Genomic DNA, 23,474 nt, shown 5'->3' with positions numbered 1-23,474 from the left:
TAATCTATAGGTATTAAGAGCAACTCCAGAAGGATGTTAAAATTTTTACCCTAAAAACTGATTATTAAGAGTAGGCTAAAAAGTTTTAAGAGTGAATCTTGATGGGTACTCCAGCAGTTTCTCTAAATGTGACTTGTGACGCAATCTGTACAGTCGTTGAGAGGATCTGGATGATTCGAAACGTTGATGAATGGATTGGGGAGGAATGAAACACACCAAAATATGAGAGAGAGTAGGTTGTGGATGCGGGACACGAATTTTTTGGAGAAGAATGATGGAGCTATTGGAGTAAAAAAAACCTCTATTCTTAACTAATATATGTTTTGGTGTTAGTTTACACGTTTTTTTGGAGTTGCTCTAAGTCAGTTAGAGCAAGTGATAATTCCTTCGTGCAAAATATCATAGAGTTGAGTCCACGCCACCAGGTCTACTAATACAAGAGCATTACCGGCACCAATCAATCTAGCTCACAATGGAGTGACAGCGACAGTGACACCACGACGCCCACGCGACGCTGAAGCTGATCCCCCGATGGATCTCCCTTCGCTCTCCCACCAGGCGCGCTCTTCGCCGCTGTTCGATCCGCCCGGGCAAACGGACACCGGGGAGACCACACCACACTGTATGTTGCCGTGGAGGCCAACAACGAGGAGGTCGTGCGCCTCCTCCTCTTGCTCCACGACTTCGAGGCAACCACCATCCGTTCACGCCTCGACCTCGATGCCTTTCATGTCACTGTCAAATAGGGCCACCTAGTGAGCTCCCCATTAGTCTCTTCTGTTGATGTTATGTGAGGTTGCTGATTCAAAACCTTGAACGCCTCACTGGGGACTGGGGAGGTTGGATTGCTGAGGCAGTGATGCGGCGGTGGCAGGGACTGAGGAGGGCGTAGAGGAGTAGAAGCCGGGGAAGCGAAAGGTGGAGCTGCCCCCGCCGGTGTGGGCCCACTCTGAGCAGAACGCAAAGGCGGCCCCCACGGAGACGAGCCATCGAGGAGCGGGCATGGACGGTGGCGGTTGAACTGGAGGTGTCGACTCCTCATCAGAGCTTCTCGACCTTGTGTCAGCATCCAGTTGACAGAGAGCACAAACTACAACGCGGCAGCAGATACACCTCCGCTGGAAGCTCTGGTGTTGGGCCGGCGATGAAAAAAGCCCAATGTAAGATACACGGGACCAGAATGAATGTGAATACTTAAGGAACGAATTTGTAAGGAATATTCAAGCTGTAAAAAATACGCTACTGCTAATAGTATCATATCGTATCGTCTCCTACCTCTATCGGGGTCTCCCTGGTGCCGGACCCTAACAACTGGTATCAGACTACCGATCCTGGAGGCGGACATCGTTCCATACTTCACGCGAGTGGCGAAGATGGCTGGGGCATCAGATCCCGGCGTATCCACAGCTCTCGCCGCTCAATCCAAGCAAATCGAATCCCAATCCAAACATCTGGCGGCGCAGTACAAGCTGCTCCAACAACTCTATGATCGACTCGAAGCGCAGGATCTACAGTGGAGTTCCTTGAAGCAATCCGTTGCCAACAACGCCGAGGATATCAACTCGATTCATCTCCGACTGGCCGTGAAGATCTCAGCCGCAACCTCGACGCGCACCTCGCGTCGCAAACGACGGCGTTCGAGGAGGTCACGCAGGAGCGGATCGGATCGGTCGTCGCCCACGCCTCCACGCGGGTGGCGGCTCTGGAGAGCGTGACTTCCTGCTTCGAGTCCTGGCGACCTCGGATCGAGCACTTGGTCGAGGGCGTCTAGGATTCCATCACCACCATGCACGAGGAGTTGGCCAAGGTGTCCCAGTTGCTCGAGCGCGGCGTTTCCCCTGACCCGCAACAACCACCGGGCATCCAAAGACACCAGTGGACAGCGCCTGACCAATTCCACGCTGCTACTCCACACGCCGACGACCCGTACGGGCACCACTTCGACATCTACAACCGGGAGCAGGGTTTTGGGGGTTTCTATCCCCATAACCTTCTCCCGACCAATGGTATGCCACCCGGGTACTTTTCCTCATCATGAATTTGAACAACCTCAGTACCATGTTGGAACCCAGTTTCATGGATCCACTTATCCACCTCCTCATACAACTTTTGGGGGTAGAGCTTTCGGTACCCAGTTTACAGCCCATTTAGGCAAACTTCCACAGCTCAATTTCCCTTCATTTGATGGCGAATTTTCCAAACTTTGGCAATCTAGATGTGAAAAATATTTTGCCATGTACGGAGTTGACCCCATGGTATGGATCCAAGTCGCCACTATGCATTTTTCAGGTTCAGCCGCGCGCTGGCTCCAGTCTATAGAGGACAAATTATCCAGCCTCACATGGTCTGAATTTGGGGGGTTGATCAGTGAGCGTTTTGGCAAAAACCAATATGAGTACCGACTTAGATAGCTCTTACACATTCACCAACACTCCACTGTCACTGAGTATGTAGAGCACTTTTCTCAATTGGTAGATCAGTTGAATGCATACAATCTGCCCTCAGATCCACTATATTACACAACCAAATTCATTGATGGCTTGATGAGTGATATTAAATCTGTTGTTTTGATTCAATGCCCACGAGATCTCGATACTGCCTATGTGCTCGCTCAATTGCAGGAAGAGGTGGCTGAGGCGACCAAGCAACGGGATTTTAAAGGATCCAGTCGAACATTCACTAAAGCTCCTCACACTGATGACAGACCAGCTGTGACAGTGCCCAAGCCTCCTGCTACAGATGACAAACTTGCTGCCCTCTATGCCTACAGGAAAGCAAAAGGTCTCTGTTATAAGTGTGGCTTAACTTATTCTCGAGGTCACAAATGTGCTGATACTGTTCAATTACACTTGGTTGATGAGATTTGGCAATTCCTTCAACTTCCTGAGGAAGAGGAGTCACCCACAGCAGAGCCTGCAGAAGAATTACACATGTTGTCCTTATCTCTAGCCACCACATCTGGAAGGACACTCCTAAAACCATCCGGTTTTGGGTCACATTGGAGATATTGAAATTCTGGTTTTATTGATTCAGGCAGCTCGGCGTCATTTCTCAGCTCTCGAGTGGCATCCACTCTACCCGCGGTCAGGCCTCTGTACCCACCAGTTCGAGTTCAAGTCGCCGGTGGCGCCCAACTCACTTGCTCTGAACAACTTCTGGATGTCTCTTGGTACATTGGTGGTTTTCCTTTTTCTTCACATTTGAAGGTACTTCCACTATCCAATTATGACCTTATTCTTGGCATGGATTGGCTATGTGCATTCAGCCCGATGTGGATACACTGGAGTGCTAAATGTTTGGTCATCTCTTACCTTCATTCCAAGATTAAGCTCTGGGGTTTGGGTGCTAGTTCAGTTCATGGCCAAACACTGGAAGTCTGTCTGTTGGACTCACTGTCGAACAAGGAGCAGGATATTGTGCACCAACTTTCCCCTGAATTACAGCAACTTCTCAGTGATTATACATATGTGTTTGTTCTTCCACAAGGTTTACCGCCTCCCAGAGAGTGCGATCACCATATTCAACTTGTACCAGGAGCCCAACCAGTGCAAGTTCGGCCATATCGCTATGCACCAGCACTCAAAACAGAGATCGAGACTCAGATTGCAGAAATGCTCCAAACCGGGATCATACAGCCTAGCTCTAGTGCCTTCTCATCACCGGTTATATTGGTCAAGAAAAAGGACAACACCTATCGGTTTTGTGTCGACTATAGGCACTTGAATGCCATGACTGTTAAGCCCAAGTTCCCAGTGCCTGTGATCGATGAGTTTTTTGACGAACTCCATGGAGCAGCTTGGCTTTCCACATTGGACCTGCGCGTAGGCTTTCATCAAATCCGCATGTCTTTTGCTGACCAACACAAAACAGCTTTCCAAAACCACCAAGGCCATTATGAATTCAAGGTGATGCCCTTTGGCCTTTCTGGTGCTCCAGCTACTTTTCAAGGGGCGATGAACCAAACTCTAGCACCTCTGTTGCGGAAATCGGTTTTGGTGTTCTTTGATGATATCTTAATATACAGCCCTACATGGTCACACCATTTATCTCACTTGGAATCAGTATTTCAGCTGCTCAGACAGGACAAGTGGCAGATTAAGCTATCCAAGTGTTCCTTTGCTAAACAAAAAATTGCTTACCTCGGACACGTAATTTCTATACATGGAGTGTCCACGGATCCTGCCAAGGTTTCAGCGATCTCCACTTGGCCCACACCCATTAATTGTAAACAGCTTCGTAGCTTCTTGGGTTTGGCCGGATACTACAGAAAATTTGTTCGTCACTTTGCAGTCATGGCAAAGCCCCTTACCAATTTGTTGAAGAAAAATGCTCTATTCATTTGGACTAGCGTGCATGAGGATGCTTTTACAACCTTGAAGTCAGCATTATCCTCCGCCCCAGTCTTACAGTTGCCAAATTTTTCTCTACCCTTTGAGTTGGAAACTGATGCTTCAGCTGGAGGGATTGGGGCTGTTCTCAGCCAACAGGGGCGCCCCATTGCCTTTGTCAGTAAAGCTTTGGGCATCAAGAACCAAGGTCTTTCAACATACGAAAAAGAGTACCTGGCGATTTTAATGGCTGTTGACCAGTGGAGGGCATATCTTCAGCATGACGAGTTCATCATATACACGGATCAGCGAAGCTTAGCCCATCTGACCGAGCAGAAACTGAATACCTTTTGGCAACATAAAGTATTCACCAAGTTATTATGACTCCAATACAAGGTGATTTATAAAAAAGGTGTTGAGAATGGAGTTGCTGACGCCCTTTCGAGGCGACCTTCGGATAATCTTGATTGTTATCACATTTCCTCAAGCACACCGGTTTGGCTGTCGAAAGTAATAGCAGGCTATGAGGCGGATCCGCACACTCAGCAGCTTATTGCCGAACTCACCCTCCATCAAGCTCCAGATAGTCCTTTCCAACTTAAAGCTGGACTACTCAGATACAAAGGGCGCATTTGGGTAGGTGCTAACCCTTCCCTCCAACTGAAGATCGTGTCTACAATGCACGACAGTGCCATCGGGGGTCACTCCGGGTTTCTAGTCACTTACAGACGGGTACATCAGCTGTTTGCTTGGCCCAAAATGAAATCTTACATCAAAGAATATGTGGCTGCCTGCTCCATCTGTCAACAGTCGAAACCCGACCGAGCAAAGTACCCTGGGTTGCTACAAGCGTTGCCTATTCCAGATCAAGCATGGCAGGTCATTTCTATGGACTTCATCGAAGCCTTACCCAAGTCCAACGGGGCTGACTGCATACTCGTGGTGGTTGACAAGTTCTTTAAGTATGGTCATTTTATCCCTCTGGCTCATCCTTATACAGCCTCCAAAGTTGCACATTTATTCATGTCGACAGTGTATAGACTGCATGGATTACCCGAGGCTATTATCTCCGATAGAGATCGTGTTTTTACCAGTACTTTTTGGAAGGAATTATTCACTATGGCAGGCACACAGCTGCGTATGAGTTCCGCTTATCACCCCCAGTCTGACGGCCAAACAGAGTGTGTCAACCAGTGCTTGGAAACATTCCTCCGCTGCTTCGTGCATACCTGTCCATCTAAATGGCATCAATGGCTCCATTTGGCAGAATTTTGGTACAACACATGCTTCCATTCAGCATTGGGTCGTTCCCCATTCGAGGTTCTGTATGGCCGCACTCCCCGACAGCTGGGCATCAAACCTGTGGATTCCATCGCAAATTCAGATTTGTCTACGTGGCTATCACAACGCGAGTTGATGTCTCGTGTGGTCCATCAGCACCTACTTCGGGCACGCAACCGCATGAAACAGCAGGCCGACAAGACATGCTCTGACTGCGAGTTTGCTGAGGGCGATTATGTTTACTTGAAACTCCAGCCATATATACAATCTTCCATCGCCCCTCGCTCTAATCATAAGCTGCAGTTCAAGTATTTTGGACCTTTTCAGATCCTTCAACGCATTGGCAAAGTCGCCTACAAGCTGGATTTGCCAAGTTCTACAGCAATCCATCCAGTGATTCATGTTTCTCAGCTGAAGAGCGCCATTACTTCTAAACACCAAGTGAGTACCACTTTACCGTCCACTTCTGTGCATCTCCAGATTCCTACCAAGGTGCTGGCTACACGAACCATCACCCGTGGAGGCTCGCCGGTGGAACAAGTCCAAGTCCAGTGGTCCGGCTTTGATGATGCTCTGGCCACTTGGGAAGACGCAACAGCCCTTCATCAACAATTTCCATGAGCACCCGCTTGGGGGCAAGCGACCTCGCAAGGAGGGAACGATGTCAGCATCCAGCCTGACAGAGAGCACAAGGACTACACCGCGGCAGCAGATACACCTCCGCTGGAAGCTCCGGTGTTGGGCCGGCGATGGAAGAAGCCCAATTTAAGATACACGGGCCTAGAGTGGGTGTGAATACTTAAGGAACGAATTTGTAAGGAATACTCAGGCTGTAAGAAATACGCTATAGCATCGTATCGTCTCGTACCTCTACCAGGGTCTCCCTGGTGCCGGACCCTAACACCTTGTAGCTGCACTGACTCGCTGTCTTGGATGGGGCGACCGTGGCGACGGCGACCAGTCAGCAGATGTCAGGTTCTTCCGGTCGATGGCGAGGCGGCACGCCGTGCAGGTTCATGCGAGCGCGAGGTGTCATCGGTTGTCCAACATGGGGAAAATTTTCTGCGTTCCTGCCAAGGATCGACGATCGTAGGATTCAAAAAGTTTCTGCGTTTCTACCGAGGATCGACGACCGTAGGATTCTAATAAAAAAGTTAATCTAACGACTGAGATAGATCCATGAAAACTAGATCTTTTATAGTATAAATAGATATAAATATGCAGAATACAAAATGAAACACAATTATTTTAGGTCCAAGTGGCCCAACATAACTCTCTTGGCCCATGAAACATAGTTTGCACAAATAGACGAAAAAGACGAAGAAATCAAGATGTTGGCCCTCGATTGCTCGGCATAGCACAAGTGTAATTAGTAGAACAGAACATATGAAACGAAGTGAGAACCTGGAAGAACAGACGTACAGAGCACACGTTCGATAAAACTATATTCATCACTTCACCTAATATATTTACATAAAATATTATTTTACATTGTAAACTATATTGTTCGTAGAGTAAATTTTAATATAGGTATCAGGATGAATAAACTGCTGGGAGATAGACTAAAGCAACTTATCTATTTCTATACCTATATTCAAACTTCACTAGTCTATGTTCAAAACAGTACATGTTTAAGAGCAATCTCAACTCTGCATGTCATCCAGTTTCCATAGCATTAATTCAGCTGCCATATAGGCTAAAAGATGATGTGACAAATAATTAAATGAAAAAAGAGTAAGAAATCAAGTTTTGAATAAAACTTGGTTTCAGCACGATATCCAAGACACAACGAGAGAAGAATAGTATTAAATTCAGTTAAGTAATATTGATATTTATATTAGAGAGATAGTATCTAGTATTATTTTTTAAATGACGTGAAGAGTTTTTACTACTATTAAGGCTGTAAGGGGTAGGCTGCCTCCCCTGGTTCTGCCTTCCATGAATCTACGCCGTCCATCTATATCATCAAATCTACATCGTCCGTCCGTGCGCCTCGTCGCCCCGCCTGATCCGCCAACATCCCACGTCCGTTCGTGCGCCCCGACCCCTCGCCTCACCGGCTCACCCGCCCCCGCTCAAGCCGCGCTCGCTCGCCCACCCTACAACCCTAGCCTCACCTGCCTCCGCCGCTCGCCATGGCCTCCCTCACCTCAACCTCCACCTCCACCTCACTCCTCTTCCCGCAAGCCTCCACATCCAGAAGCCACGTCCGACATTGATCTGATCGGTTCACATCCCGCGAGATAATCCATGGCTGGGTGCTAGGGTTTACGATTTCCTCCATTCGCACCGACCCCTGGGCGTCGCGGGCTCGCGGAGCAGGATCGATCAGTTCGGTAAGGACACAGATCTTCGTTTCTTTCCCATTCCTCATTCGCGTATGATGGAACGCTTAGGCTAGGCTCTGCCGCGCTGAGTTCGCTTAAATCCCAATTGGAATATGCGGCGCAAGCGCAATGCTTGCCTGTGACCTTGTTCTTCCGGCGCAAGATGGAGGATGGGGAGACGGAGGAGGCGCAACGGGACACGATCACGACGAGGATGCGGGCTTAGAACTACGCGGGCGCAAGGGCGCTGCTGCTGCGGACGCTTCAGACGAACCCCAGGCTGGAGGGTGCCCTGGAGATGCTCCCGATGCTCGAGGTCCTCTGCTGCGCCACCGCCGGCCGTGGGGGCGTGGACTGGTACAGATTCCTCCAGGTGCTGCCTGTGGATGACGCCGCCAGGATCGAGGCGCGCTACAAGAGCATCGTGGCCCTGGTTCGCGTTGCTCGCACACCCCACACCCTGCCCGCCACGCGGTCCCTGCCTCTACCCCTGGCCCCGGTGTCCTCCCTCCTCACCACTCCCTCCTTGTTCGCTCCCATCGCGCCCGCCACTGTGTGCCCTGGAAATCTTGCCCGCGAGATGCGCCGCCCTCTACCACGAAACCTCATCGTCCCCTGCCCAAACGTCGTCCCTGTCCACATCACCGCCCGCCCGCGATTACCGTCGAAAATCTCGTCGGCGAGATGCCCCTCCCCCAGCGCGCGCAACGGCCTCCGCTCGTGATGGCCGGGTCCGTGAATGCCGCAAGTGCCCTATATATATATACCTTCCCAACCTCAGTTCTTATTATCTCGACAGCGGCGAAGCAGACGACGAAAGAGGAGGAGGAGCAAGAGGCGGAGCGGTTTCCCACATCAAGCTTGTGACCATGGTGAGCGCGACACCCCTCCGTTCCTCATCGTTGCTCTGCCCGCGCATGGTTTCGTGTAGATCTGGGTTGTTGCGTCGTCGTGTTTGTTTGGCCGGCCGTAGAGCCCCCGCTCTAGGTGCATCTACCTCCTTCTCGATTTCGTTCTTGCCCCCGTCACCTTCCTTTTCTTCTTCCCCAAGTTCTTCGACTGGTGGAGTTCCAAGCTAGGGAGGAGCTAACACCTTAGTTGTCATTGATCTGTCCTTTCTTGGTTGTCTCCAAGGCGAAGGGAGGAGATTAGTGCCTTTGCAGATTCATCACCCAGTAGCAGATATAGTAACCAAAACTGTTTGAGCTTGTGGAAGATATAATAACCAAAAACATCAAACATCAGGAAATACAATCTATTCAGTTCAATGCTAGATGATACAATGAATCTAAACAGTAAATCTGAATATACCTCATCATCCCGCTCAAGTGATGCTTGAGCCTGCATGTAAATTGATAAGTTACTAAATAAAATTTAAAAACTGTTAATGTGTTGGCATGTTGCAACAACAAAACTTGATGTTTATGTACATCAAATTTAAGAATATTCTTTGAATGTAATTCGACATTTTGGATCTCAGAAAAAATAATTATTCAATCTTTTAATTTAAATCAATATTCCTATATATAAATCACTAAAGTATGCTAACAGACCAAACGTGAAACGACTGCACTAATCAAGAGAAACTGGCCTCATCAATATCCTCACTACTGTAAATACCAGATTTAATTGCCTAGCTTAAATTACTAGCAAGTGCATCCACATCGTAGTCCCTATCTCGGAAGTCTTCATCATCGCTATCCCTACCACGATCTATAGTAACTTCATACACTAATCGTAGTGATGTTGGTCGACTATATAACCAGAGAAGAAAGAAGAAATTTAGCATATGACCTTTCATCCCAGTATATCTCTTTACACATAACAAAGCCAAAGCAGCTGAAGTCTTTGGTAACTTCATACACTTCATGCGAACATGCAGGACATACAGACTGACCTTTGAAAGTATTAAAGAACTGATAGATACAAGAGTTATGGAATTTGACATTAACATCCTAGAGAGGCAGACCTGCAAAAGTCTAACCACATCTGGACCAAGACGTTAGCGCAACATGTTGGAAACTCTGAAACATCACAATGTTGTTATTGGTGATTCCTTATATGTCACTGCAATTATTTTCTAATCCATCATATATGCATTTAATATGCAATGGCATATGGACTACAGACCCGCATGACTAACATTTAAGGAAATTTCCAAATTCCTCGTCACATAAGAGCAATTAGCTCTTGTTCATCCAAGAAAAAAAAGAGAACACATCCAAGTGTATAAAGAACAACTTCCTCAATTTTTAGATATGAACATAATTGGTTCGTAATGATTTTTAGTTTGTTGTTGGTCTGCCGTGTGATGCATCCAGTATCGCAACAACTTCATTAACGAAGTGTCAGGTATCTTGTCCATTTATAAAAGAATATCTACATTTTATTCAACACTGGTGTGCAGTCTGTCCTCTTTTGTTTTCTGTTTGTTCTTTGATCCTTATCACACTTAGGGACTTTGTAGACTCTGAAATTTTAGTCACTAAGGTATACAGAAAGATTCTGAAATTTATTTTTTCTGCACGCAATCCAGAAAATGTTTTTTTGTGTGTTTCTCATTTTCATTTGGTTAAGTACATTTATGTTCCTCTAATATAAAATGGAACTATGAGGCAGCATGTGGAACTCCAAATTCAAATGTTGGTAGTTAAATAACTAGCAGATAGAAGAACACTAGGAGTCTAGTATAAAGTCCAAGTCATTGACGGAAAAAAAAATTGTTTTACTAATAGCTGTGAAACTTCATATAATGGACAATGTGTCTGCAACTTAGATAATCTGGAGCAACTTAGGTACTTTGTAGACTCTGAAATTTAGTTACTAAGGTATACAGAAAGACTCTAGGGTTTATGACGTTTTTGACTTTTAACAAAACCCAGGCCTCAATCCTATATACTGCAACGATGAACCTCACGATACGCCACATGGCTCAAATTAATATCTTTATTCGTTTTTTCTACCTACACCCCCAATCCAGGTCCGAGGAAGATGAAAACATCAGCCTTGTTATGGTCTCATCAGCTTTGATTGCCATCACCTGATGTGTAATTATTCTTTCTGCACCTGCCTCTTTCTGTCGCAGGCCGCACGGCTTCGATCGACAAATGCCGTTTGCTAGCTGGTGGTTTCTTCTCCTTTCAGGGCACCTAGAAGCGACAATGCTGCAGGTATGGATTGGATCTAAAAGCATAAATAGCTGCCTTCTGTGCCAATTAGCACCGCCTGCTTCGCAATGTCCAACATTTGTTGCCATTAACTATATGCTATTTTGACATTCCCTTTTGTATGACATTTTTTATATTAAAAAGAAGGGGAGCCTTGATAGGCACTATACATAGATAAAAAATAGCAGCCACAACAGGAGAAACAAAGTTTTCACAGGCCAAAACAAAGAAACATCACACATGAAAAATTGTACGAGCGTAAAAAACTCAAAACACTAGAGTAATTCATTAAGGTGCTTTTCTTCCGCTGTGACCCACATGCATGTCTTATCTTTAATCTTTTGTAGCACTCTCACATTTGTCGACTCTTCGTGCTCGAAGACCCCTACATTCTTTTTCGTCCAAATTTCCCAACAAACAACCATGATCTGTGAGCGTAAACCTTTCTTGGACACACTGTATGTCTGATCCAAAACTGTCCACCATTTGTGGACCTGGATCATGTCACTGTATGCCCAGTTGTTTGGGCATAGTTCGTCATTTCCAGTCCAAGTCACGAGCTCCATCCATAATCACAGTAAATATGCATTTTTTGAAAATATGGATGCCCGTCTCATGCGCCTGACGACTAAGAATGCAATTGTGCTCATTGTCCATCCTTGACTCTGTAGTCTATCAGAAGCGCAAATTATATTTTGGATTGCAAGCCAATTGAAAAGCTTGCATTTTGGTGGCGCCCAGGTTTTCCAATTCAGTCACGAGATTAGTTTCCACCGTCCCTCGGAATTGTGCTCTGTATGCTGACCCAGTGGTGTGCTGTGCATGTTTTGTTAGCTTCCAAACTATGGAGTTTAGCATGCTTTGTTGAAAATCCATACGGTTAACGTCATGCTTCATGTGGGTGAATTCTACCAAGTGTTGGACTTTGAATCCTCCATTTTGAAGATTGACGTCACATATCCAATTGCTGTTCTGGAGAGCCGAATATAATGTCCTGTTTATTTTGGAGATCATGAAAAGGCTGAGTGCAAAGTTGCAAGGTTGTTATCCTTGCACCCATGCTCTGTGCCAGAATGAAATTTTCCTACCATCATCAATATTTGCAGAAGTTGCAGCTGCGAAGAGAAGCTTATCAGTTTTATCATCAAGAACCGATTTCACAAGGGTCAGGCGTCCTGCTAGATTTACTTGTAAGTTTGTCTATCGCTTTGTCAACCAAAGGCTGGAAATCAACATGTTGAGGTAGCTTAGTGGTAAGTGGTAGCACGAGGTCAGATCGTGGGATGGAAGTTGAAGGCATTCACAGTTGATGTCCAATTGACGCATTGGAGGGCGGCTCATGATGCATGTAAGTGATCTTGAGTTATATTTGCTTTGTGCTCATAATTAACTGCCCATCATTGTTCTGGCGCAAGCATTCAATGTGGTTCTTTCTTCTTGCATTCACTTCATACAGTAAACTTTCAGTAGCTTCCATGCTATATATTATGCATCTTTAAATGTTCCAGCAACCTCTCTTATCTTTAGTAGTCGAGTTTTAGTCTGGCAGCCCCATTTTACTAGAGAAATTAAGGTAATTGTGTGTCTGGGTAATCTACATGAACATCTAATCATGAAATCAACTATGGGTTGTTTGGGAATGCCTCTGGTCTGGTGTTTGGACGTCGTTGTGGGGATCGTCTCCACTAATCTTCAATTTCTAACTTTTTGTGCTTTAGGCTTTCCTCTTCTTCGGCCTACTGAAGCAGGTAAAGGTGCTTTTTCTAGAGCAACTTTTGATCTTCCCATCAGTGAGGTCAGTCGTCCTCTACAAATTGTAGTTTTTATCCCTGCTATCAAAGGTTTAACATGCCTTGTTATGTCATGAATTATTATCACATTGTAATTTGACATGACCTTTGATTAGTGTATGTTGTCTTACCATGTGCCAACTGCCAGCAGCAGCATCAAAGAACAATATTGATTTTCTTGCTCTAAGATTCCATTCGGTTGTAAATCAAGTCCTAAGGCAAGATTGTAGTCATTCCTTGATAAATAATAGTTACACTTATATGCTACTTGAAATGGCAAATCATTGGGGCATGTATGTTCATATTTGTTTATCTGATTTGCCAGTACTTCTACTAAACTAAATTGGGGTATGTTATAGTATGCATAATCGTTATATTCTACATTCTCTTGATGACAACTGTCTATGAATGCTTATTTGCATTTGCTTCCAGTAAAAGAAATATTGAATGAAAAAAACAGTTGTTGGCATCTTCTATTACTGTTGTATATGCTCTTAGCCATTAACAAAATGGCACACCATGTCTTCTTCCAGAGCAAGAGTGATGCACTGCCCTGAACTAACCGATGTCTTCCTATGCCATAAAAGTGTATTTAGAAATTACTAACCTATTAGGTTTTGTTTGGTTGTGGATTTCGGACGGTAACACAAATGTTATCTAATAACGCTGTAAAAATAGAAAAGAAGCAAACCATTACTTTGATTGTTTGGTTCAAATCATCTATATCATGGTATTCCATCACTCTCTGATTGGAGGGGTATTGGATAACGCTCCATTTTCTATAAGTCAGGTTAAAAGATTACATTGTGCCTCAAACAAACATGATACAATGTAATCAGTTGTCGCTATAATTAAATAACGTTACGTTTCACTGAACCAAACAACATCTTAGTTTAGTTAATTACCTTCATTTCATTGATGTTGTTTTCTTTCTCTTCATTTTATTAATTTCCTTTCAAATTGCATCCCATCGGTTGATTCTTGATTTGTTGCTTTTGTGAACAAGCTTTGTGACTTATTTTGGATTTGAGTAGCACAATCATAACATTGCTGGTAAGAGATCTCTTGGTCTTGATTGAAATGGCCAGTCATTATTGTCTGCGTAATTGATTATGTTTGCATTATTTTCATAGCCACACCAGAACTCTTTAATTCTTCATGCTTTTACGGATCTGGTTTGTTCATATGTCCGAGTGAATCTTCTTTTATCTAGCAAGGTAACTATGTTCTTAATCTTCATTATATTTGAAATATATTGCTACTCAAAATAGTCGTTTTCCCTCTGTTACCAAAATAATGTCCTGCTTGAGCTTCTGTTTGCAGATGCCAAGAAAGATGATCATCTAGATTTACAACATCCTTCATGTAATGCTAAAGGATAATTGTGATGGTGGGTTTTAGCACCATTATGGGTGCTACTTTAGAGAATAAAAGTTTTAGCAGTGATTCAGGTGATGGAGGCAATAAGGTTGTCGGTTCTGCAGGAGGGACATCAAAGTAGCACCCAAAAAATGGGAAGGAGCCCATTCACTGGCACAACAAGTGTGACATCACTATCTTTGCTCATCTAAAGCTTGCATTTTATTTATGATCAAGTTTATGGAGATAAACACATTCAAGTGTGGGAGTTGACTGTTGGTGGATATAACAGAGGGTTTTATACTTCATTCTATTGATCTATTCTATGAACATGAATAATATATGAAGGCAAATAGTTTCCCTTTTTATTTATTTTACCTTGTGTATGCCATGTGTCCACACAAGTGAGCCTATAGTTGTCTGAGGTAAAATATGGCTGATATATATTCACAATGAGTAGATATTTTTGACATAGTAATATGTCCAATGAACTTATTGCTCTTTATAGGTGGTTTCAAGCTATAAAGAACGAATGAGGACAGCAAGAATATCGCCGTTGCCGACACGGGCAGAACAGCGCGCGTGGAATCTGTTCCAAAAATTACGCAGAGTGCCAAACAGACAGACAGATTCTACAAAAACAGGTAGTACTGCTTCCCAACATCAGTCTTATTATTTCATTACACGTTGGAACCGGGTGCAAGAAACGAAGTCAGAGAGCGTCAGATGCGCACGGCCGTTTCCCTTAATAGGAAATATTAAGGGAGTGTATTGTAGAATAAAAATGACCTACTTAAATGGTAATTAGGTAAACAGGCAGGGCAACATATCTAGAATGGCTGACATGTACCTGACCGGACGGTGACGCTTGTGCCACTAAGAGGTAAGGCTGGATTCCTGGAGTTGTGTTCATCATGTGGTTTGGAAGGCATGGTGGAGTATAAATTTTTACGCAGTACCTGGTTAGATGTTAGTCTTTGAGCAGAACTCCTATGCAATGGGAGACACATTTTAGCATCCTTAGGTTGGGTGGTTTGTAGAAGAAAGGAAATAGCAGTAAGTTCATGCTGAAAGAGAAGTCTAATTGATTTTTTTTAAATACAGAATGCATACATACCTTGTTGGTTGTAGTGTATCACCAGTTTTTTAGCATCACCAGTTTAGAATCCTTAGGGGTCATCTGCAGCTGTAGAGAAGGTAGCAGTAATAATATATTGTATAGAACTTAGACCAAGGAGGTTTAACATACGGATGACCTTTTCTTAACAATTTGATGGAGCAGAATGGAGGATAATCTACGAGTTAATGTCCAGGAATATCAAGAACTTGCTAAGAAATTAATTCTGAAAAAAGGTCATTACACGCTAAGAACAATAATGTGCGAGCTACTGAATTTACAATCAAGCAAGGGTGGTTGCATACTGGTGATATTGGATACTTTGATGAGGGGGGTCAGCTTTTCGTAGTTGATAGACTTAAAGAACTGATTAAGTACAAAGGTTTTCAGGTAAAGATTCTCATTTTTTCGCAAACAAATGTTTAGTTTTTGCAAACTTTTATTTATAATTATGTGGGTGGTGAAAATTAGTAATCTGAACAGTGCTTACTGAAAGGAGACTTTGTCTAACCTCATTTGAGTCCTTTCTGCAGCTAACGTTTGCAGTTCTACTAAGCATTTATATTCATACAAAATATTATTCAGTAGATTGATATTCTTTGCTTACTATTCGATCTAACTATCATAAAATGGATTATCCTTCACATATGTTATTTTACCTTTTGAATCTTATATCATGTGTTTTTTCTTTAGTCGAATTTCATATTTTTCTTTGGCAGATTGCACCTGCCGAGCTTGAAGGGCTACTTCTGTCTCATCTAGAAATTATGGATGCTGTTGTTATCCCGTAAGTTTAGTCACCTAATCATTGGGATTGATAGCTACTTCTGTGTGTGCGTTTTAGAAATCTAATTTTTTTGCTGTACCTTATGGGAATATGTGCTTTTTCCTAAGGTTACCCAATGCTAAAGCTGGTGAAGTTCCTATTGCCTACATCGTAAGGTCCCCCGACAGTTCTTTGACTGAAGTTGATGTTCAGAAATTTATTGAAAAGCAGGTGAGCCTGTGTAGGAACATTTGCTCAATTGTTTCCATTGGCAAAGTCTAACTCTCTAAGTATTGGTCCCACTAGCGTTGGACACATATAAACAAATTAATTCTGAAAAAAGACCTTTTAAGCAAAACACACTAACGTTGAAGGTTAATAGAGGTCGATAATGTTGAAGGAATTATGAAACAAAAAGTTTCTAGCTTTAGAAAGCACTACCAAAGATGCACTATGATTATATCAACGGGGGAGCAGAGGATGAGTATACACTGAGGGAGAATATTGCAGCATATGGAAGAACTCTGTACTGTTCGCCTCACCAATACTTTTAAACCTCATTAACAAGTGAGTCCTTACTTTTTGTTGTCGATTACACAGGTTACGACCACGAGTCCTACAGGGACACACAAATTAGCCAATCCAAAAGGTACAAATCAAGTTATCCAACTTTTAAATGATAAAACCTGCTATCTATCCTCACAACCCTTGGTTAAATGCTCATCTCAGGAGAGGTGGCCACAGCAAGAGCTGCCGCAGCATGTAACACCATAATGGTAACTTTCTGTTTTTTATGCGAGTGATGAAGGGGTGTCTCTGGTGATGTATTCTAAGTTTCTAATTTTCAACTTTATTTTTCTTCTGAGTTTGACATATAAATAGAAAAAAATTGCCTGAGGAAGATATGTTAGCTTAGTAGTTTCCAGGTGTACCAAAAGTAATATCTTTCATGGCATCATGCAGGAAAAAATGTTTACTACAGACTACAATTATCATAAGCAACATTTTTTTAGTACTGACCAATGTAACCAAACAGTTAGCCTGTTTTGGCAACTTAATGACCATTTGCTACAGTAGTACGACTATTCTGATAATGAATTGTGGTGTCTGAAGAGGTGGGTGTATATTGTTATGTTAGGCAAAGGGATTCTTGTTTCATGGTTAACATGGTACAGACATCTTTGCATAGAAAGTACAACCAGTGCAGTTTTGAATGTAATTGTTTTTACTTATCTTTAACGTATGGACTATGGAGAATTGGAGATACTAAATAACATTAAGTAGTTCTTGAGATGCGTTTTTTACGACATGTCCTTGTTTTTATGATACGTCCTTGTTTTATACATGTTTGCATCATCACCTTAATTTACTGTTGAAAGCAAAGATACATTTATTGGTTTCAATAGGTTTTATCTATTGACTTCTTAATAGTCGTTTCGTACTGGCAGAACAGTCTTTGAGCACTGATATTTAATCTTGCTTTTACGTTATAACAAGGCAAATCTGGTTTGCCTCCATGTAAGTAAATAACTTTTCAGTATGGTCTTGCATTTATGCTTTGAGGTTTTTCACTGCATTTCAGTGGCTCTGACATTGGTGGTGGCTATGAGCTTTATGTTGATGAAGCCAAGCCAAGAGGCGACGACCAGCGTGGTGGTGGTAGATCTGGTGGCCGTTCTGGTGGGAGATTTGGTGACCGTTCTGGTGGCCGACGTGGTGGTGGTAGATTTGGTGAAAGATCTGGGGCAGGGATGGTGGCGGCAGATTCGATGGCCGACGCGGTGGTAGGGATGGCGGCCGTGGACGCGGTGGCCGTGGCTTTTTGAGAGCGCCTAGAGGGGGGGTGAATAGGTGATCCTGTAAAACTTGAAACTTAAGCCACAAAAACTTGGTTAAGCGTTAGCACAATAATCGCCAAGTGGCTAGAGAGGAGTCTCAACAAAACATAATAACCACAAAGATATCAATCACAGAGATGGCACAGTGGTTATCCCGTGGTTCGGCCAAGACCAATGCTTGCCTACTCCACGTTGTGGTGTCCCAACGGACGAGGGTTGCAATCAACCCCTCTCAAGCGGTCCAAAGACCCACTTGAATACCACAGTGTTTTGCTTTGCTTTTCTTAATCCCGTTCGCGAGGAATCTCCACAACTTGGAGCCTCTCGCCCTTACACTTGAAGTTCACAAAGAAGCACGGAGTAAGGGAGGGATGAGCAACGCACACAAGACACAAAATCAGAATGTCAACACGCGCACAAGTCGCAACAAGAGCTCGCAACACAACCCGACGAGTTCACAACTCAACAAGAGCTCTAGATGCTATCACGAAGAAACAAATGCGTGGAATCAAAGTCTTGGTGCTTAGGAATGCTTTGAGTATGCTTGGTGTGCTCCTCCATGCGCCTAGGGGTCCCTTTTATAGCCCCAAGGCAGCTAGGAGCCGTTGAGTGCATTCTAGGAAGGCATTTCTTGCCTTCTGTCGACTGGCGCACCGGACAGTCCGGTGCACCACCGGACACTGTCCGGTGCGGATTTCTTTCCTTCTTTGTCGAAGCCGACCGTTGGCACTTTGGAGCCGTTGGCGCACCGGACACTGTCCGGTGCACACCGGACAGTCCAGTGCCCCCTACTAGCTGTTGGCTCGGCCACGTGTCCCGCGCGGATCGCGCGGCCGACCGTTGGCTCACCGGACAGTCCGGTGCACACCGGACAGTCCGGTGAATTTTAGCCGTACGCCGTTAATTACTTCCCGAGAGCAGCAAGTTTGCCTCAGTCTGCCTGCACCACCGGACAGTCCGGTGCACCCAGACTGAGCAGACTTTGGCAGAACAAAGCCACCTCTTTTCCAATTTGGTTTCTCCTGTTTCCAGCACTTAGACACAATACATTAGTTCATAAAACAATGTACTAAGTCTAGAAACATACCTTTTGACTTGATTTGCACTTTGTCCACCACTTTGCATAGATCAACACTTAGGCACTTGTGTTGGACATTAAATCACCAAAATACTTAGAAATGGCCCAAGGCACATTTCCCTTTCAATCTCCCCCTTTTTGGTGATTTATGCCAACACAACATAAAGCCAGTAGAACAAGTGCAAAATCAATTCAAATAAGAACTCAAAATTGTTTTGATTCAAATTTGACATATATGGATCACTCTTTGCCACCACTTGGTTTGTTTTTTGCAAATCAAACTCAATTTCCTATCTCTAAGTCAAACACACATGTTGAACCATAATGAGAGCTGTTTCAAAACTCCCCCTTTTTCCCATGATTAAGCCTTCTCCCCACAAGAGACCAACTTTTGACAAAAGAGACAACAAGAGAGTTTTGACAAATCAAAAAGTTCTATTCTACTATTTTCAAAATTTCTCAAGTGGTAGCTGATCCATTTATTGCTTTGGCCTTATTTTCTCCCCTTTGGCATCAAACACCAAAACGGGATCAATCTTGGCCCTTTAACCCCATTGCCTCACCAAAATCTTCAACTAAGAGTAAAAAGGCAATAAGAGTACAAAGATGAACTTGGAAAAGTTACTCTTTCATCGGAGTGCAGTGGAAGTCTTGCATGGTCCAAGTCCACCTTTTCCCTTTCAATTCACCTTTGAGACTAAATCAAGCACTCAAGCACATGGTTAGTCCCAAAGAGTCAAGTTGTAACACACCTCCCCCTAAATATATGCATCACTTGCAAGTGGACTTGTAAGGTCCGGGGAGTGCTTGTACAACTTTAGCACCATTAATAAACAACACAATGCATAAGGAACATGATCAAGGGCATAAACACATGTATGCTATAAATCAATCCAAGTTCCGTGAATCTAAGACATTTAGCTCACTACGCAACTTGCAAAAGGTCTGCTCATCTAAAGGCTTGGTAAAGATATCGGCTAGCTGGTTCTCGGAGCTAACATGAAACACTTCGATATCTCCCTTTTGCTGGTGGTCTCTCAAAAAGTGATGCTGGATGTCTATGTGCTTTGTGCGGCTGTGTTCAACAGGATTATCCGCCATGCGGATAGCACTCTCATTATCACATAGGAGTGGGACTTTGCTCAGATTGTAGCCAAAGTCCCGGAGGGTTTGCCTCATCCAAAGTAGTTGCGCGTAACATTGTCCTGCGGCAACATACTCGGCCTCAGCGGTGGATAGGGCAACGGAGGTTTGTTTCTTAGAACTCCAGGACACCAGGGACCTTCCTAAGAATTGGCACGTCCCCGATGTACTCTTCCTATCGACCTTACATCCAGCATAGTCGGAGTCTGAATATCCAATCAAGTCAAAGTTAGACCCCTTTGGATACCAGATCCCGAAACAAGGCGTAGCGACTAAATATCTAAGAATTCGCTTCACAGCCACTAAGTGACACTCCTTAGGATCGGATTGAAATCTAGCACACATGCATACACTAAGCATAATATCCGGTCTACTAGCACATAAATAAAGTAAAGACCCTATCATAGACCGGTATGCCTTTTGATCAACGGACTTACCTCCTTTATTGAGGTCGGTGTGTCCGTCAGTTCCCATTGGAGTCTTTGCGGGCTTGGCGTCCTTCATCCCAAACCGCTTGATCAAGTCTTGCGTGTACTTCGTTTGGGAGATGAAGGTCCCATCCTTGAGTTGCCTCACTTGGAACCCAAGGAAATAGCTTAACTCGCCCATCATCGACATCTCAAACTTTTGAGTCATCACCCTGCTAAACTCTTCACAAGACTTTTGGTTAGTAGAACCAAATATTATGTCATCGACATAAATTTGGCACACAAAAAGATCACCATCACATGTCTTAGTAAAAAGAGTTGGATCGGCTTTCCCAACCTTGAAAGCATTAGCAATTAAAAAATCTCTAAGGCATTCATACCATGCTCTTGGGGCTTGCTTAAGTCCATAGAGCGCCTTAGAGAGCTTACACACGTGGTCGGGGTACCGTTCATCCTCGAAGCCAGGGGGTTGCTCCACATACACCTCCTCCTTGATTGGCCCGTTGAGGAAAGCGCTCTTCACATCCATTTGGAACAACCTCAAAGAATGGTGAGCGGCATATGCTAGCAAAATACGAATGGACTCTAGCCTAGCCACAGGAGCAAAAGTCTCCTCAAAGTCCAAACCTGCGACTTGGGCATAACCTTTTGCCACAAGTCGAGCCTTGTTCCTTGTCACCACCCCGTGCTCGTCTTGTTTGTTGCGAAACACCCACTTGGTTCCCACAACATTTTGCTTGGGACGAGGCACAAGTGTCCAAACTTCATTTCTCTTGAAGTTGTTGAGCTCCTCCTGCATGGCCAACACCCAGTCCGGATCTAGCAAGGCCTCTTCTACCCTAAAAGGCTCAATAGAAGAGACAAAAGAGTAATGCTCACAAAAATTAACTAATCGAGATCGAGTAGGTACTCCCTTGCTAATATCACCCAAAATCTGGTCGACGGGATGATCCCTTTGAATCATCGCTCGAACTTGGGTTGGAGGTGCCAGTTGCGCTTCTTCCTCCATTACATGATCATCTTGAGCTCCCCCTTGATCACACGCCTCTTGTTCATCATCTTGAGTTGGGGAATGCACCATTGTTGAGGAAGAAGGTTAATCTCGTTCATCTTGTTCCTGTGGCCGCACATCTCCAATCGCCATGGTGCGTATTGCGGCCGTTGGAACTTCTTCTTCATCTACATCATCAAAATCAACAACTTGCTCTCTTGGAGAGCCATTAGTCTCATCAAATACAACGTCGCTAGAGACTTCAACTAAACCCGATGATTTGTTGAAGACTCTGTACGCCTTTGTATTTGAGTCATAACCTAACAAAAACCCTTCTACGGCTTTGGGAGCAAATTTGGAATTCCTACCCTTCTTCACTAGAATGTAGCATTTACTCCCAAAACCCCGAAAATACGAAACATTGTGTTTGTTACCGGTTAGTAGCTCATACGACGTCTTCTTGAGGAGGCGATGAAGGTAGACCCTGTTGATGGCGTGGCAAGCCGTGTTCACGGCTTCCGACCAAAAGCGCTCGGGGGTCTTGAACTCTCCAAGCATCGTCCTCGCCATGTCTATAAGTGTTCTGTTCTTCCTCTCTACCACACCATTTTGCTGTGGTGTGTAGGGAGCGGAGAACTCGTGCTTGATCCCTTCCTCCTCAAGGTACTCCTCCACTTGAAGGTTCTTGAACTCGGACCCATTGTCGCTCCTTATCTTCTTCACCTTGAGCTCAAACTCGTTTTGAGCTCTCCTTAGGAAGCGCTTGAGGGTCCCTTGGGTTTCAGATTTATCCTGCAAAAAGAATACCCAAGTGAAGAGGGAAAAGTCATCAACAATAACTAGACCATACTTACTTCCTCCTATGCTTAGATAGGCGACGGGTCCAAAGAGGTCCATATGTAGTAGCTCCAGAGGTCTTGATGTGGTCATCACATTCTTGCTGTGATGCGCTCCTCCCACTTGTTTACCTGCTTGACAAGCTGCGCAAGGTCTATCTTTTTCGAAAGTAACATTGGTTAGACCTATCACGTGTTCTCCCTTTAGAAGCTTGTGAAGATTCTTCATCCCCACATGTGCTAAGCGGCGATGCCACAGCCAGCCCATGCAAGTCTTAGCAATTAAGCATGCATCTAGACTGGCCTCTTTTTTTGCAAAATCAACTAAATAAAGTTTATCGTCTAATACACCCTTAAAAGCTAATGAACCGTCACTTCTTCTAAAGGCAGACACATCTACATTTGTGAATAGACAATTATATCCCATATTGCATAATTGACTAACAGATAACAAATTATATCCAAGAGACTCAACTAAAAACACGTTAGATATAGAGTGTTCGGATGAAATAGCAATTTTACCTAACCCTTTTACCTTGCCTTGATTCCCATCACCGAATATTATTGAATCTTGGGAATCCTTTTTTTTGACGTAGGAGGTGAACATCTTCTTCTCTCCCGTCATATGGTTTGTGCATCCGCTGTCGATAATCCAGCTTGAACCCCTGGATGCATAAACCTGCAAGGCAAATTTAGGCTTGGGTCTTAGGTACCCAACTCTTGTTGGGTCCTACAAGGTTAGTCACAATTGTCTTAGGGACCCAAATGCAAGTTTTATCTCCCTTGCATCTTGCCCCTAACTTCCTAGCAATCACCTTCTTATTTTTTCTACAAATGGCAAATGAAGCATTGCAAGCATGATATATTGTAGAAGGTTCATTAACTTTCCTAGGAACATTAGCAACATTTTTCCTAGGCATATGATCAACATATCTTCTAGACATATCTCTACCATGCATATAGGAAGAACTAGAAGCAAACATGGCATGAGAGTCAAAAGTATCATAAGTATTACAACTCCTATA

At 44.1% G+C, this 23,474-nt stretch overlaps 1 protein-coding gene and 1 long non-coding RNA gene across 3 annotated transcripts; both read left to right on the top strand.

Moving 5' to 3' along the window:
* Positions 1 to 11,025: 11,025 nt before the first annotated feature.
* Positions 11,026 to 14,663, top strand: LOC103643250 (uncharacterized). 2 transcript variants are annotated; one of them, XR_002266376.1, is made up of 4 exons: positions 11,026 to 13,946; positions 14,027 to 14,110; positions 14,217 to 14,283; positions 14,378 to 14,663. It is a non-coding gene; the product is annotated as an uncharacterized lncRNA (long non-coding RNA). The 2 variants fall into 2 exon arrangements; XR_002266375.1 differs by having other exon boundaries at positions 14,217 to 14,663.
* Positions 14,664 to 15,503: 840 nt separating this feature from the next.
* Positions 15,504 to 18,041, top strand: LOC103645266 (4-coumarate--CoA ligase-like 1). The gene is made up of 6 exons (XM_020547235.2): positions 15,504 to 15,759; positions 16,089 to 16,156; positions 16,264 to 16,366; positions 16,736 to 16,784; positions 16,865 to 16,911; positions 17,718 to 18,041. Exons 2-6 carry the CDS (start codon positions 16,137 to 16,139, stop codon positions 17,724 to 17,726), a joined length of 228 nt encoding a protein of 75 aa, XP_020402824.1. The 5' UTR covers positions 15,504 to 15,759; positions 16,089 to 16,136; the 3' UTR covers positions 17,727 to 18,041.
* Positions 18,042 to 23,474: the final 5,433 nt, after the last annotated feature.

Source organism: Zea mays, chromosome 1, assembly GCF_902167145.1.
Source record: "Zea mays cultivar B73 chromosome 1, Zm-B73-REFERENCE-NAM-5.0, whole genome shotgun sequence".
Taxonomy (NCBI): domain Eukaryota; kingdom Viridiplantae; phylum Streptophyta; class Magnoliopsida; order Poales; family Poaceae; genus Zea; species Zea mays.
This window is presented reverse-complemented; position numbering and strand designations above follow the sequence as displayed.